General features: G+C 50.3%; 1 protein-coding gene across 1 annotated transcript in view; it reads left to right on the top strand.

Annotated features, from left to right (window-relative positions):
- trrap (transformation/transcription domain-associated protein) overlaps window positions 1–17,251 on the top strand; it is a 51,493-nt gene that overhangs the window by 24,434 nt on the left and 9,808 nt on the right. The window contains 20 exon segments of the mRNA XM_037463644.2: window positions 1,326–1,539; window positions 1,691–1,819; window positions 1,937–2,086; window positions 2,723–2,922; window positions 3,065–3,186; window positions 4,223–4,436; window positions 4,562–4,741; window positions 4,894–5,040; window positions 5,343–5,462; window positions 6,396–6,683; window positions 6,803–6,940; window positions 7,248–7,360; window positions 7,562–7,697; window positions 9,223–9,414; window positions 11,400–11,595; window positions 12,198–12,316; window positions 12,412–12,558; window positions 13,442–13,542; window positions 14,809–15,010; window positions 16,632–16,793. Coding sequence (XP_037319541.2) covers window positions 1,326–1,539; window positions 1,691–1,819; window positions 1,937–2,086; window positions 2,723–2,922; window positions 3,065–3,186; window positions 4,223–4,436; window positions 4,562–4,741; window positions 4,894–5,040; window positions 5,343–5,462; window positions 6,396–6,683; window positions 6,803–6,940; window positions 7,248–7,360; window positions 7,562–7,697; window positions 9,223–9,414; window positions 11,400–11,595; window positions 12,198–12,316; window positions 12,412–12,558; window positions 13,442–13,542; window positions 14,809–15,010; window positions 16,632–16,793 — 3,270 coding nt within the window.

Below are 17,251 nucleotides of genomic sequence, written 5' to 3'. Positions count from 1 at the left end.
GGTTCCTGCTTTAGCGGCGTCTTGGTGTTTGCTCCAACGCCTCCGAGTCCTTTGTCTGTTGTCAGTAACACATGAAGTCAGGCGCCAACCACCGTAATGACAAAATAATGACAGTGGTGAGATAACAGGAGTCGATCCGGTTTGCACTTTGCCTTCTCGTTCACCCCCCCCACCACCCATCTGCATCCTAAACCCCTCATCCCTGCCTTCTGTGTGCCTCCCCCCTCCCTCTCCTCGCCTCTCCCTCGTGCCTCCACTTTCTCATCTCTGCGTTTCTTTTCTCCTCGGCCTCTTATCTCGGCCTCTCTGCTCGCTCTCCATTTTAATCCTTTGCTCCTCTCCTCATCTCTTCGGTTGGATTCAGCGCCACTGTTCAGGCGAGGTTATCGCCGAGCGCCCGGCAAATTGTCACGTACTTCCCTCGCTCCCTTTTGGGGATCACTGCATCGGTCTCGCCTTTCTCTCTTGTCCACACACACACACACACACACACGTATCAGCACCTCCAGATCGCAGGGGGGTGGTCCGACAGGCGAGGCTTTCCAGCGGGTCTTATGCGGATGCACATACACGGCCCCTTCCCCCTCGGGATCATGCTCTACCTGCATAGCCGCCTTACGCCGACTGATGAACAATGCTCGAAATCGGATTACCTTTTTATCCTCCCATTGTTCCGGCGTGGCAGTGATCAGGAGTCAGAAGGAGGGGCAAACGAGGAGAGGCGGGGGACAGGCGGGCAACAAAAAACAAAACGCCCCGAGCACAAGCATGCACCTGCCGGAATCTGCATGAGCCCCAGAGACATGGGCCCATTCTCTTAATAGTGGCAAATCAATACTAGCCTAATATCTACCAGGAGCATTGTCACAAGAGTCACCTTGTTCATTAGCCCAGATGAGGACTCTGGATCTGTACTAGATTATCCTCTTGGCCTTGCACTCGCTCTAAACCTTGATTGCAATTTAGATCAAATTAGGGCCCGTTGTTGGCCATTGATCTTCGGTTTAGCAGCAATCACACTGCTGGGAGAAATACCTCAGTGTGTAGAATATTGATTTCTGAGTTGTCCATCTGTGTGATAAAAACCTGAAGAATGTTTCTAGTGATTCGTTGTTCTTGCTTTGTTTGAGAGTTTTAGGCCTGGGTCTAGAGGAGAGGGGCCTTAATATTCTCTCAATATGGAGCTCAGATTTATTAAGAGAGATCATAGAAAAACACGAAATATGATGAGAGATGCATAAAAAGTTAAACAAGTTGTTGCAATGCCCATTATGATTTCACACTTTCGCTCCGCTGACCTGCTCTCCGTGTCCTCCTCCTCTCAGGAGCAGCCCGCCCAGGCTAATATCTCCAACATCTGCACGGGGCTGGAGATCCTCTGCTTCCTGCTGACGGTGCTGCAGCCGCCGGCCGTCCTGGCCCATTTCAAGCCCCTCCAGCGGGGCATCGCCGCGTGCATGACATGCGGCAACACCAAAGTCCTGCGGGCCGTCCACTCCCTGCTCTCTCGCCTCATGAGCATCTTCCCCACTGAGCCCAGTGAGTCGCCGGTGCTTTGGGGCTAAATTGCGACGAGGAATTGTTTGCTTCTTCCATGGCCTGTATTGTGCCACGTGCTAAAAGAAAGGCATTGGTTTAGATTACCCGGGCTTCTCCTTGTGTGAAGTAAACCCTGCTTTCCCCCCTCTAGGCACATCGACAGTGGCATCTAAGTATGAGGAACTGGAGTGTCTGTATGCTGCTGTGGGCAAGGTCATCTACGAGGGACTCACCAACTACGAGAAAGCCACGAGCAACACTAACCCCACGCAGCTGTTTGGTGAGACCCCATCTTCTCTTCCTTAACCCTTGTGCTCAGTCACTTTGCCCCCACAGAGGTTGAGCTTCTTTGTTTTCCGTCTCTCATTCCCTTTTCCACCTCGCCTTTGTCCTGCAGGAACACTGATGATCCTGAAGTCGGCCTGCAGTTTCAACGCCAGCTACATCGACCGCCTCATCTCGGTGTTCATGCGCTCGCTGCAGAAGATGGTGCGTGAACACCTGAGCCCCCAGCAGGCCAACCCGGGGGTCACCGAAACCAGCACGGGTACGTGGAATTGAATTTTAGCGGGGAAAATTACCTTCCTCAGACTTAATTAGAGCTCAGATATCCCAGGCGTCGCAGCGATGCGTGGCTCCTCACAAGGGCTGCATCGAAAGTGAAACATTCACCATCCCACCCCACCACCCCCCCCCCCCCCCCCCCCCCAGTTAGAGTTTCACTGAGAATGTTGCTCGTTGTCTGAGGGCCTCGCTCCAGATGAGACAGATTTTCATAGGGGTATGAAAGAGGGGACCCCCCCCCCCACGCGGCCAGCAGCAAGAGAGACTACACCAAATACTTTGATTTTCCCTGTATTTTCTGTCCTCGGCTTCAGTGGATTTGTAGTAGTCACGCGCCAAATTATTCCTGTTGCTACTTCTCAGAAGGGAGGTAATGGCTGTAAGATGCTATCGGGGCTTTAAATTGCCCCCTAATGACTGATTTGCCCTCTACTGGGGGCAGAGTGACCAGGACGCTGTCTTCTCGATTGACGGGCTGTGAACTGGTTCTATTGAAGCTGTTCAGTAGTATTTTGACTGTTCTAAAATATATAAGTAAACAACTCATTACCTGGTTCACTTTCGAGTTTCGCAGCGTTTCTCACTGTTAACCCCCCCCCCCCCCGCCCCGTTCTTTTAGTGACCAGTGAGCTGGTAATGCTGAGTCTCGACCTGGTGAAGACTCGTCTGTCCGTCATGAGCATGGAAATGAGGAAGAACTTCATCCAGGTCATCCTCACCTCGCTTATTGAGAAGTCACCTGACCCCAAAATCCTCCGCGCTGTCGTCAAAATTGTTGAAGAGTGGATCAAAAACAATTCTCCGATGGCTGCAAATCAGGTAAGCGCCACACTCTGGAACTATAATATAATATATACAAGTTCCACAAATATAATGCATGCAAAGAAAAGGCTTAATTAAGCAGATCATGACATTATTTCCATGATGGAACATGTTTTCTTGATTTTCCACCTGTCCTTAGATGCCCAACCTGCGGGAGAAGTCCATCCTGCTGGTGAAGATGATGACCTACATAGAGAAGCGTTTCCCCGATGAACTTGAGTTAAATGCCCAGTTCCTGGACCTCGTTAATTACGTCTACAGGTAATTGCCGCCATTCATCACACGGCCAAATGGCGCCACGCTCGCATCCATCTTGGGAGCAGGCGATGAAGGTCGGGGGTGGGTGAGCCGGGGAAAGACGCGGGAGGTTGGGTCAAGGAACGACGGGGAATGAAGATGAAGATGAACAAGACAGCGTTTGAAGCACGAGGTGCACCATTCATCTTTATTTTTAAGAAGGGTGGGGTTAGATAGCTCATGCTGGATGGATGCAGATGGGGGTAACGGGCAAGGGTCTTCACAGTAGTGTCCGCACCAGGCAAACCCCTGTCGGGACCCCCAGTAGGTGGTGGGGGGGGGGGCACACAGGGAACACACTCTGCGACCACCGAGCTCTTTGTCTTTCTGTCTGACGCACGCGTTCAATCAGCCAAATGCGCCCTGCATTCCCAGCAGCCCATCTGCTCTGCATGTCAGAAGGTTTTAATGCGAGCAGTAAAGCCGTGATGGACAGCACAGGAGGATAATGGAGAGATAAAGCAGCTGTGCCACAACAATGTGTGATCAAGAGAACGCCGCAAACCCGGGGCAGCGTGCAGCTGTGGCAGCCTGGCCCTTTTGTTGTTTTTATCCCAGCCTCCCTCTCTCCTTCTGTTCTGTGAATCGTACCCACGGGGCCCATTTAGTGGGAGCAGGATGGTGTAGAAAGGATGACATTTGTTACTTAAGTGTTAAATGCATGACTGTTGGTGCTTTACTAACTGTGGAGGAACCACATCAAAGATACTTCATTGTGCAGAATATTTGTCTGCCGTCTCCCCGGCAACGCTTCACCGCGCGCCCCTCCCCTTTGAGCCCCTCCCCTTTGAGCCCCTCCCGTTGGAGCGTTGCTCCCCCATTACTTGTGTGTCGTTGGTATGTTTGTAATTAACCCGCCAAATTAACCGCGACAGAAAAAAAACATTGTGTTCCGCTAATTAGTAGCATGCACAATTATGTGTGTATATATATATATAAAAATATGTTTATTGAAAACAATTAAACGAGCTATTTTAACAATATCTGTCACATTATTTAGGGATGAGAGCCTTTCAGGAAGCGACATCACATCCAAGTTGGAGCCCGCCTTCCTCTCGGGGCTCCGCTGCCCCCAGCCGCTGATCAGAGCCAAGTTCTTCGAGGTGTTCGACTCCTCCATGAAGCGGCGGGTGTACGAGAGGCTGCTCTACATCTGCTGCTCTCAGAACTGGGAGGCCATGGGCAGCCACTTCTGGATCAAACAGTGCATCGAGGTGAGCCGAGTGCCGCCAAAATGATACGTTTTTGGGATCGAAAGGGGTTTTATGTCAGCTTCCCTCGTGCCATAACCGCCATCCACTGACTCTGCACCCTGTGTGTGTGTGTGTGTGTGTGTTAGCTCCTGCTGGCAGTGTGCGAACGAAACACCACCATCGGCACCAGCTGCCAGGGATCCATGCTGCCGTCCATCACCAACGTCATCAACCTCGCCGACAGCCACGACCGCGCCGCCTTCGCCATGGCAACGCATGTCAAGCAGGAGCCGCGTGAGAGTCAGACCAGCGAGACCAAGGAGGAGGTGGGACCACACACACACACACACACACTTGCATAGATTAGCACATCATCCTGTTATTGGATGTGTGTCACATACTGTTGTCCTGAGAGGAGATTAAAGGCTTCTTCGCTGCCAAAAAGACAGTTATCATCCTTTTTTCTTTTTCCTACCAGGATGTGGAGATAGACATAGAGTTAGCCCCAGGTGACCAAACCACCATCCCCAAGACCAAGGAGCAGGCTGAGAGGGATGCAGGCAACCAACTGCACATGCTGACAAACCGCCACGACAAGTTCCTCGACTCCCTCCGCGAGGTCAAGGTGAGCTGGGGCTTCAATCAGTGGCTGAGAGCACTGGCTTTTTAATTTCTGTCATTTAACCATATATCATTTCCCTAATCTTTATTTTGCAGAGGTTTTTATGATCCAGCACCCTGCTGGTTTTCTATAAAACGAAGACGGGATTTTGAACGTCTAAAATCAGTTGAATGCAATTAAGAAACCATTAGCATAGTAAACGAGCTGCGCTCTTGAGTCCCGGGGACGGGGAACCACTGTCTTGCTGAGTCAGCAGCTGTCATTTTCTCCCCCTCCCCTCCTCCCCCATATCTCCCGCGATATAGACGGGGACGCTCCTGAACGCCCTGGTCCAGCTGTGTCACATCTCCACGCCGCTGGCTGAGAGGACCTGGGTTCAGCTCTTCCCTCGCCTCTGGAAGATCCTCTCTGACAGGCAGCAGCATGTGAGTGGAATTACTGCGCATCGATCCCTGCGTCACGTTGCACGTGGCGAGGTTACTTGAGTTTTGTGCACACGGGACGTTTTCGTAGAAGAGTACGTACAGGTGTATGCCTGTTGGTTGAGGTAATGTGTGAGTGTCCAATAGGGAAATTAAATGCTTCCTGGCATTAACATCCAGCTTTGTGAGGAAATATTTGATGTAATCTCGCTCGTTTCAATTCAATTGTGCATCCATGAGTCCTACAGAATGAAAGAAACGCCAGTACTTTTTCCAGTCCCTTGTTGAGGAAATCCACAATGATAATTGGTTAAAAATGGAATGATTAGTGGTGCTCAGGCCTTATTTCTTTAGTGGGGGATTATTACACGGGAGTTATAGAAGGGCATATTCTTCTTAGGAAGGAATTTCATGTCATGCTGGCCTCCTCCACCACCAGCCTAATTAAAGTGACTATGAAGGCCTTCATTATTCCGTGCTGTCAACGGGCTGTGGAAATTATATTCATTACCAATACATAATTTATTTCTGAGTGCGTGTCACTCATGATTATCAGGGCACTAAGTCAGCGGTCACACTCCAAGCCCATTTAGTCCAAATGTGGCTGCTCTGAGAGCCCCTGATTGAAAAGAGTTGTCCTGTGCGGTTTAAACAAGCGAGTGACGCTATTACCTGAAATAAAAGTTCTTAACAGGGTGCATTAATTCATTACGTCGGGTTTCCTGCCTGCAGAATACACAAACACGCAGCGTACAACGTGTCGCCTTCACTTTATTTTCTTCTTGAAACCCTCTTTTCCTGTTTCACGGTGGCACGGCGTTGCATCCCATGCATGCAACACGGTGCCTTTTATCGACATGTCGTATCAGTGCACAGCTGAAGGGAAACAGGGTAGTTGATTCTCTCTCTCTCTCTCTCTCTCTCGACCCTCTGCAGGCTTTGTCGGGAGAAATGAGTCCCTTCCTGTGCAGTGGCAGCCACCAGGCGCAGCGGGACTGTCAGCCCAGTGCCCTCAACTCCTTTGTCGAGGCCATGTCTCAGTGTGTGCCTCCCATTCCCATCCGTCCCTGTGTGCTGAAGTACTTGGGAAAGACGCACAACCTGTGGCTGCGCTCCACTTTAATGCTGGAGCAGCAGGCCTTTGAAAAGGGCCTCAGCCTGCACAGCAAACCCAAGCAGAGCACGGAGTTCTACGAGCAGGAGAGCATCACTCCACCTCAGCAGGTATTAATGCATTCTCATTTACACATTTATCCACTTGACAAATGACAACCGGAGTGCTTTTTCCCACGAGGGAAACCCTTCAAAGTGTGACATCCGCATTCTGTTCTTCTGCCCTGCAGGAGATCTTGGACTCTCTAGCAGAGCTTTACTCTCTGCTCCAGGAGGAGGACATGTGGGCCGGCCTGTGGCAGAAGAGGTGCAAGTTTCCCGAGACCGCCACGGCCATTGCCTACGAGCAGCATGGTTTCTTTGAGCAGGTGAGCGACTGCTCGATGGGAAACCAAGTGCCCACTTCAACATGAATGTATGGTCGTACTTCCTATAACGCCGTTCACGGTTGTGCCACTAAATCCCCCCTCCGCCAAGGCGTTATTTAACTCCATGGGCTGTAATTTGTGGTGCCGTTAAATGACATAGCATTTCACAGAGAGAGGTGTTTCTGATCTTCCATTTATATCAACCACGATAAAATGAGAGGTTGCATCGAGGCGGGCGGGTCGTACTGATATTCACTTTACTAGCCTAGAAAAAGCTTCTATTAACATTATTCACGCGTCTTTTCAGGCACAGGAAAGCTACGAGAAGGCAATGGAGAAGGCTAGAAAAGAGCACGAAAGGAGCAACGTCTCCCCGGCCATCTTCCCAGAGTACCAGCTGTGGGAGGACCACTGGATACGGTGAGATTCCCGGATCCCAGAGGGCAGTCTTCTGTGGCACAGCACACACCGAGAGTGGATTTTCACCCCCAATGCCTTCTCATATTTAAATATAGATAATATATACATGAGTGTTTTAGAGTGAAAATGACCCACTGTGAATAGGACTAATAAAAAGAAAATTCGGGTCACGCTGTATAAAGTTTCCTAATTCCTCTCCAGCTGTTCTAAGGAGTTGAACCAGTGGGAACCTTTGACGGAATACGGCCAATCCAAGGGCCACTCGAACCCTTACCTCATGCTAGAGTGCGCCTGGAGGGTTTCCAATTGGGCCGCCATGAAAGAAGCCCTGGTACAGGTGAGTGGGCGTCGGCCACAGCGTAAGAATCCGTCACGCCGCGTGTGTGGGGGGGGGGGGGGAAAGAAGTTTCAAGCGCAACTCTGTCAGAGGCGCAGCGGAGCCGCTTGAACCCAGTGACCAGATTCCCCCCCTGCCAAGTGTAGTTACTTCATATTGGGAGCGACTACGGGGGGGATAATGAGGGAGCTGGCTGCAGAGCTGTGGAGATGCGCTTCAGCTTTTTGCTCGGTTAATTTATTGGTCTTGTGTTTCGGGAAAAACAAAGTGTAGACGGGTGGCAGGCCGTGATAGCACCTGACACATAACAAATACTCCTGCTTTGCTCCTTCAAGGAGACTTGGACGCAATCCACCGAGCCGCTCTGTCTTAAGGTGACACCTAATTAAATTGTCTGGATGGCATCGCCAACGCCGCTGTATCCCTCCGCGTTTCCTTCTTCCTTCCTTCCTTCCTTCCTTCCTTCCTTCCTCAGTGTTCCCTTTCCCCCTCTTTTTGTCTCTTCTTACTTTTTTGGGTTCCCTTTTTTTGTCGTCCCTCGCTCTGCTTTATAATAATTAGCCCCGCGTCTGCTGCGGGGCGATTTCGGGTTTTTTTTGTGGCGGGCCGGAGAAGAGCCGAGAGGCCGCTCGCCATCTCGGAGGCAAAGTCCAAACCGTCCCTCGCTTTCCATTAACGGCGCCCCATTGATAAGGGCGTCCCCGTCCCCGGGGGCATTCGTCAAGCCCGCCCTCCCAATAAGTCCTCTCTAACCGGCCCCTGTAATTTTCTACCGCTCTTCTTCTTCTTCTTCTTCTCCTTTTTTGTTGCTTTCACATCCTGTCTTTTCACTTGAAAAAACGCACAACGGCGAACCTGTCGTGTTCGAGGGTGCAGCCTCCCCAGGGCTGTTGTTTGTTTAGTGTTAATTCACTCTGCGATTAAATCGATAGCGGGGGCCTTTTTCCCCTCCTCCGCGCCCCCCCCCCCCCCCCCCCGCCGTGTCAGACTCGGCAGTTTGATTAGTCATTAGTGCAAAAGTCCTGCTGAAACCCATCAGAAAATGAATTGGAAACCGTGTTGTGTGTTTGTGTTAAATTGTGCAAGGAAAGTGTCATGGGTCTTTTCCCCTCGGATGTTTTCATTTAATTAAAACCGCCACACGCTCAGCGCTGTGAAGTGTGTGCGCCATTCTGCATGACATCAAACGGGCAAAACATCGCTCAACAAACACCAACTTTGTGTCTCTTTCAAGAGAATGTCAACAACTCCACTTTGTGTGTTCTTGAATTACTTTTTTTTTTCTATATTAGCAATTAACAGTTAATGTCTATTAGTGACTCGGCTGTTTCCCCAAAGAAAACATTTGTGTCATGACACCAAATAGCTGTAGAACTAATGTAATTAAACATTTTTCTTCCCTCACATCGGTTATTAGCTGAGGAGATCCAGATGTGGATGTGGAGGTTCTTCCCAGTGAAAACACAAGCAGACTCTGCGCTCCGTTTGCGTGGCTTTAATGGCGCCGTCTGCTCGACGTTCCCAGGTGGAGCTGAGCTGTCCCAAGGAGATGGCGTGGAAGGTGAACATGCACCGCGGCTACCTGGCCATCTGCCACCCGGAGGAGCAGCAGCTCAACTTCATCGAGCGCCTGGTGGAGATGGCGTCCAGCCTGGCCATCCGCGAGTGGAGGAGGTTGCCTCACATCGTCTCCCACGTCCACACGCCGCTGCTGCAGGTCGGTGCACAAAAAAAAAAAAAAAAAAAGCCCCCTTTTTACGCGATACGCACTTGAAGATACGCATGTCGGGGGGGGGAGGACGTCACGGAGTTCGCTCTCCGCCTGGTAAAATCGAGATCCAAAAACTTTGAAGCCCCTTTGATTCCAGCGCAGGGAGATTACAATAGACGGGGGGGGGGGGGGGGCAAAGATGAAGAGGGACGAATTGAAGAAGGTAGAGCGAGCAGAAAGGGGGAAAGAGAGAGAGAGAAGAGGCAAGAAAGAGCTAGTTTAGAATAGCTGTAATTACTTCACTGCCATCAGATACCATTTGATTAAATACCTGCTGAAGAATTACATTTACATGATGAATGGCACAGTCTGAATGAAGGTTAGAAAAGGGCCATCAGCTGATATTAACAGATAATTGTGAAAATATTGAATTGCCTAATTAGTTTTGTTTTGGGAGATGCGTGCGGGGTTAAGTCATCAGCAAAGCTCCGATTCACTAAATCTATCTTTTCAAAATGGGTATTTGAATGGGCTGACTGCGTTCCTTGTTATTGTGAAGCTGCGTTTTTTGGCGTGCGTGCGCTCCCATATGTGCAGTCCAATTATTTACCCCCCAGCCCAGGGAAAACAAGCTATTTATTCCTCGGCTCAGCCAAGCGGCTTGTTGTAAATCTCCATCCCAAACTCCACCAGCTGGGGGGGGGAGGAGGGAGGAGGAGGAGGAGGGGTCCGAAATGCCGCTCCAATCAAGTTATCATCAAATCCTAGCGCTCTGCAGTGACTGGACGATCAATGGATTATCACCCGCGCTATCGATTCATGAGGGCCGGCGTTAATATTGATTGATGAGAAGCTATAATGGAATGATTGATTATGTGATCGCAGAGCGGCTTTGGGCCAATCGATGGGGCTCGGAGTGAGATAGAAACCCTCCATTATCATTTTCACGTTCCCCCCCCCCCCCCCCCCCCCCCCATCTTAGCCCTTTTTCTTCTTTGCCATATTGGAGCAGATTAGCCTTTGAAGCACTGAAGGGAAACACAATATTTTAGATGGCATAAAGGAAATATTGCTGGAAGGTGTTTCTAATGCAAACATCTTTTTTTTCATTTTCACAATATGCATCTTCATGTTAATTATTCCATGAAATTGGCCCGAGAAGAAGAAGAAGAAGATTGTTGTTGAAACAGTGTATGAATGAAGAGGGTTAGCTGGGCTTGGTTCTTCTGGTCCGTCTGCAGAGGTTAATGTTGTTGTGTCGGGTCTTAAGCCGGAGGCCTGAAGGAGGAAAGCACCTGCAGTCTTCTGCCTCCACCTCTCACCTCATCTTTTGTGTTTACCTTCTCGTAGTCACTTCTTCACACAGCAAGTGGCTGTCTTTTTGTTTCTTCTTTTTCGTGTACGGTTTCCAAACGTTTTACCATCCTCCTTTAGCTCCCTTTTTTATTTTTTCTAAATGCTTTTAGATATTTTAGGGAAGTTCTTTATTGTACGGTCTACCACTCACTAAAGGCTATAATGAAAATATGAAGTGAGATAAGGCAGAGTTGCTCAAGTATTCTAATGCACAACCTTATTATGTATGTCAAAACATCCTTAAGCAAGCAAACATCAACAGAACACACAAAACTAACAAATAACATGAGATATAATAAATAAATAGCCATCAGTTGACAGCAAATGGACGAATTCACTGTTGAACTCGGTGCCAGCCGGAAATTTGGCTTGAAGCATTCATTTTGAGAGATGTGTAGACAAAATGTTAACGAGATTAAGTGCAGCTGGTGGAGCCGTCTGGACCAAAGCTTGAAGCGGGCCAGAGAACACAGAATGTTATCGTAAACAAATGCGATTCCTCCATGTGGCTGCTCTCCTCGGGTCGTCCAGCCCTCGTTGAGGTTCTTAAGAGTCGAGGGAGCCAGACGCGGCCTGAAATATATATACGACAAAAGGTCAGGAGTTGATTTTGGCTCCTCGTTGAACTCCTCCAGGCGGCCCAGCAGATCATCGAGCTGCAAGAAGCGGCCCAGATCAACGCCGGGCTTCAGCCGGCCAACCTGGGCCGCAACACCAGCCTCCACGACATGAAGACCGTGGTGAAGACCTGGAGGAACCGGCTGCCCATCGTCTCCGACGACCTGTCCCACTGGAGCAGCATCTTCATGTGGCGCCAGCACCACTACCAAGGTCTCCCACACACACACACACCAGCAGGCCAAGTGGGGTCGCGGTATTAAAGGGTGCCACTTGCATGCAGACACACACACACACACACATTAATGCTGCACAGGTTTTTTCCAGGAAAGGGGTCTTCTACCCTCAGGGCCTCTGTACTTTTCCAAATGTCAGCTTGCTAAAGCACTTTCGCCGCAGGACATGGCGCACAACACACAACACAACATACACACACACACACGCAAACACACACTCTATATTTACCTTGCTCAACACCTGCAGTGACTTTCAAACCAGAGGCAGCAACTGCAAAATGTGACGTCTCGAGCAACTTGAGCTCCTGCTCGCAGTGAGAGGAGCTGAAATAACGATGGCTCTGCTGCTGCAGCAGCATTCCATTGAAATCCACTTCATTCATACCCGACAGCCCTCAAACCTGCGTTAAGGTGAAATGGGATTTTCTTGATAAAGTTCTGCGCCGTGGCCCGTTTACCGCTCCAATACGCATTGTGGCGGCGGCGCTTTCAGAGGGCCAGAAGTTCCACTCTTCTGTCTTCACATGTGGCCGCTGTGCAGAGTGCAGCGTTGACGCCGGTTTCTGTCCCTGTCCGCAGCCATCGTGACGGCGTACGAGGCCAACACGCAGCACGACCCCAACAACAACAACGCCATGCTGGGGGTCCACGCCTCGGCCTCGGCTATCATTCAGTACGGCAAGATAGGGCGCAAGCAGGTACGGGAGCCCCCCCCCAGGCACAAGAAGCGTGGATCGATTTGAGCCGCGTTCAACGCTAGTTTTCTAATTTAAGGTTTTTTTTTTCCCCACAGGGTTTGGTGAACGTGGCTCTGGACATTCTGAGTCGGATCCACACCATCCCCACCGTGCCCATCGTCGACTGCTTCCAGAAGATCAGGCAGCAGGTCAAATGTTACCTGCAGCTGGCTGGCGTCATGGGAAAGAACGAGTGCATGCAGGTAGCCCCCCCCCCCCCCCCCCCTTCTGTGATATCACCACGAATAGTTATTTGTTGATCTCCATACATTCAAGCCCAAAGCCTCTTTTGGGAGAACTTTCCCCCATGATTGATGATGTATTACGACTGTGACTGTTCAAAAATCACTCTCGATTATATATTAGATTGTAAGCAACTCACAAAACATTTTATTAGCAAAATCACTCTCCAGAAAAGGCCAGACATCGTTTAGTCTGTGCAGTCCCAATTATGTGGGATGAAAACACGATAAATATATCGCACCATGTGACACCTGCACCATAATGCGGCACAGCTGCGAGGCATTTGGACCGTGCTAATGCGTGCTCCAATTCCAAATCCGCCAGCCCCCTCCTGCAGAATAACACAGTAGATGCATTGAGTCGATTTAAGTACTCGGGTGGATCTCTGTCCGCAGTAGCTGGAGGTGCAGTTAGAGGTACTCTGAGTTGGGGGGGGGTATATTAAGAGCAAGTGTTGGGGGCGGCTCTAGGTGACAAGTTATAGCGCGGAGACTTGGGATGTAACCCGGGATCTTAAGCCCACGGAGCGCTGTGATTAATAGAAGCAGTTCAGCGCACCGCGAGTCATTAAAAGTGCCAGTAGACGCTCGCTCTTCTCCTTCTCTCTTCTATCTCATCTCCCCCGCTTCTGCCTCCCTCTCCCGCCACATGTCGTTTGTCACAGCAGAACGTAGGGGACACCTAATCAGAGGCTCGCCGTAATGGAAGTTTAGTTCCCTTAGCGCTCTTCTTCTTCTTCTTCTTCTTCTTACTTCTTAATGAACACCAAGCAGTTTGTTTGTCTTTTTCCTTCTCGAGCTCGGTTTGAAACTGAAACGCTGTCGTCCTTTATTTTCTCTTTAGGGTTTGGAGGTGATCGAGTCGACGAACCTGAAGTACTTCACCAAGGAGATGACGGCCGAGTTCTACGCTCTGAAGGGCATGTTCCTGGCTCAGATCAACAAGTATGACCCCCACCGCTCCACCTTTTCGGTTTCGCGTCGTCGACTTTTAGCCAATTTTAGATCGGTATCTTTGTCCTTTTTGGGGTTGTTCTCTTTCCTCTCCTCTCTGTTCGCTTCACTGCCACATCGTCCTCAAACCGCGTCACTGGTCGGGACGTGGAATCTTTAGCACCCCCCCCCCCCCTTCTTTGAACCCGTCATCTTTGACGTGTCTCGGCTGCCTCGGGGGGGGGGGGGGGCAGGCAAATTGGAGGAGGCTTATTAAATGTATATGCAGCTCAATAATTAACTGGAGGCAATTCGCTGGAATCTCTGGGATCAGCAGAACTTGCCTGCACCTCAGCAGGGTTTATTGCAATCATTATGTTTTTATGCACAGGGTGGGGGGGAAATTAGCAGCAGAGTAGGGGTTGTGTGCGTAAGGATTTTGGGATCATTCAATTAAACGGGTGTCAGAGTTTTGACAGTCTGCTCCTGTCGAGTCGGGTAGTAGAAACCGTTAATGTACTTTTCCACCGGCACAGTGAAGGAGGAAACACGTTTGACTGCAGGGTCTCCGGCTGCGACTCCCACAGCAATCAAGCTCCCGTTTCTTAATCGTATGCCAAAATGCCTTTTATAATGACGTATTTTAATTGATTGGCTTGGGAGGGCTTGTCGATGGAGGTAAGCGGGAGAGTAGTTTTGGAAGCCCATTTACCAACTGTGGCTCTTAAATTTATTTGTGCGTCTCAGGGCGCCTCCTGAATCTTATTTTTTAATCAATGGTGTGTAACAATTATTCAGACGCCAGGGTTTAAAGCCCCATGATGTGGTGAATCCTCCAGTGAGGAAGATGTCTGTAGGACGTAGCCCCTCCCAGTCGATGGTTTGCAAAGGTAAATACAGACGTTACACCCAGCTCCTTCCTGGGAGATGTTGAGCTCGTGAGTCACCCGCCGCTGCTGGGATTGATCTGCACAGTGCGAAGAGCTTGGGCTCAACTCGTATTCCAATTTAACAAAGTGCCTAAACCCTCGGCGACATTATTTCATGCAGGGTAAAATACTTACTCTGTAATGCTGATGGGGGGGGGCTTGAAGATTACAGCGACTGAAATATGGTGCTTATTGATGTGTAGTGCATAATTCAGAATGTGATCTTCATAATCTGTTTCCCGCCCACTCCATCGTTCTCCTTTTCTTACGCTCCTCCGTCTCTGCTCTCCATTCATCCCCCTCGTCTCCTTGGTTTCTTAACCCGTTGCTCACTTCCCTCTGTGTTCAGGTCCGAGGAGGCAAACAAGGCCTTTTCAGCTGCAGTGCAGATGCACGACGTCCTGGTGAAGGCCTGGGCCATGTGGGGGGACTACCTGGAGAACATCTTCGTCAAGGACCGCCAGCTCCACCTGGGCGTCTCCGCCATCACCTGCTACCTCCACGCCTGCCGCCACCAGAACGAGAGCAAGTCCCGCAAATACCTCGCCAAGGTGAGTAGGTGTCAGGGTAGTGTGTGTGTGTGCCCCCCCCCCCCCCCCCCCCCATCCCCCTTAAGAGCATCAGCCCCGGCCTTTCTGTCACATAGAATTACTTCTGATTCCATAGTTGCATGGAACCAATCCAGAAAGACATTTTGTTCCCCTCTCAGACAAGTGGTGATTCGATTGATTACAGTGCAGCAACGCCGTGAGGAGTGAAGCGCCCCCCCCCCCACCACCATTAATGGCTTTCCCTGATACTCCAATGCTCTGACCCCCTACATTGGTCTGACCTTTCTCAGACAGTCAGACCAATGTTACGGTGACTTAACAGTTGAGTCCTGTGTGGGAGTTAAAGAGTTGGTTGGACCCCCCCCCCCCCTTCTGACACAGACCAGCTCATTCAACCCTCCTGTCCTCGCAAAGAAATATCTCCATTTCCTCTCATTCAAGGTAAAGCAGAGACATGCTGTGCTCTGCCATCCTGCTCTCAGCTGAAGTGGCAATTATTGCAAATTGAGCTAAATTCTAAGAAGGCTTTGCGGCTTCATTAATACACTTCAACAAAAATGGCTCCTGCCCCCCCCTCCCCCTTCATTATTAATTAATGAGCTGGAGATGACTGGGGAGGTAAAAAAAAAAAAATGAAGAGGTACCAAGCTGCCTGCTGGTTCTGTGCTTTCAAAGAAGCACCTGTGAGTCAGAGAGAGATTCACCCTGACAGCAGAAGGTGGGGCAGAATACAAAATGAAAATAAACATGGTCTTGCCACGTCCACTTTTAGCATTGGACATTACTGTGATTATCTGTTTTAATCACAGTGGCTACTGAACCCCCCCCCCCCCCCCCTCCAGTATTGCACTGCCAAGCCCGGCTGGCAGCGCTCGGTCCTGATGGGTGAAGTGAGATGACCGGTCATTACCAGCAATTATACACAATCTGTTTCCCAGAGGTGGCTGGCTGAATGGAGCCCGGGGGGTGGGGGGTGGGGGGGGGGTTTAATGTCTTCATTGTAATGTAGATGCACATACGAGCACCCAGAAGGGGGGTGGGGGGGGGTTGGAAAGATCACCTCCACATTGGCTGAGCTTTGAATCATAGCAACGATTGCCAAGATGTAGTCGCCCATCGCTCTGCTGCCCCCCCCCCCCCCACCCCCCCCCCCCCCCCCCCCCCCTCTGGAGCTCTGATTAATGGGACAGACCTCACGGCTTGGTGTCTAAATATAGCTGCTGTGGGACATCTTTTTTTCCATTTGTGCTGCCTTTAGTGTCGCCGTTTGTTTTGTTTCTTGCTACTTTTCCTCCTGCGCCTCCTGTTGTGCTGGATGCATTTGCTCCCTGTCGGCTGGCCGGTCAGAACGACGCCCCCTCCCACTGAGGATGTGGATGACGAGCGGCCACCAGATGTTCTCCTTTTGCAGACCAGTCGCGCCACCAGCTTGGATTATCTTTTGATAACCTGTATAAAATGACCCTACTGGAGTGAGGTATATTGAGTACTTTGTGGTCCCCTTTAAAATAGAGTAAAATGGGCCACACACCTGGGGAGGCTCTGGGGGGGGGGGGGGGGGGCTACCTTGCGATCGTCTTTGTTCTACAACATTAACCTCCGTTCTTCTTTCATCCGTTAGGTGTTGTGGCTCCTCAGCTTCGACGACAAGAACACGCTGGCAGACGCTGTGGACAAGTACTGCATCGGAGTCCCGCCCATCCAGTGGTTGGCATGGATACCGCAGCTCCTGACCTGCCTGGTCGGTTCCGAGGGCAAACCTCTGCTCAACTTAATCAGCCAGGTGAGAAGCCTCCGGGCCCAGATCCTCCTCCCGTTCCCCCAACTGCATGAACCGGGTGTCCAGCAGCTTCGGCCGAACACTGCCGACCTTTACTCTGTGCCCTTTGTGTGTCCCTTTATCCTTCTTCTTCATTTTCGTCCACCTGCACACGCCTGATGCATCAGTGCTCACGCACGTCTTCTAGTCGAGATGAATTAGCTGCGTTCACGCATAGCGAAGTGGCCTTTCTCCCCCGCTTCCGTTTACCAAATTAAGCATTCTAATTCTTCTACAGTCCCTTTTTACAGCAATTTATTTGCTTTCACCAGTCCCTGCTGAATTGGTTTTTAAATTATTTGTTTAAGAAATGATTATAAAGCTAATACTCGGACGCATCCGCACTGCGGGAACACGGCTCGTAATTAAAACCCGAGACTAATTTGCTTTGCTTAATGGAGTATTATTTCCGCACAATTTGA

The sequence above is a fragment of the Pungitius pungitius genome, chromosome 21 (assembly GCF_949316345.1).
Source record: "Pungitius pungitius chromosome 21, fPunPun2.1, whole genome shotgun sequence".
In the NCBI taxonomy this organism is placed as follows: Eukaryota; Metazoa; Chordata; class Actinopteri; order Perciformes; family Gasterosteidae; genus Pungitius; species Pungitius pungitius.
Note: the sequence above shows the minus strand (reverse complement) of the source record. Positions and strands in the feature narration are given on the sequence as shown.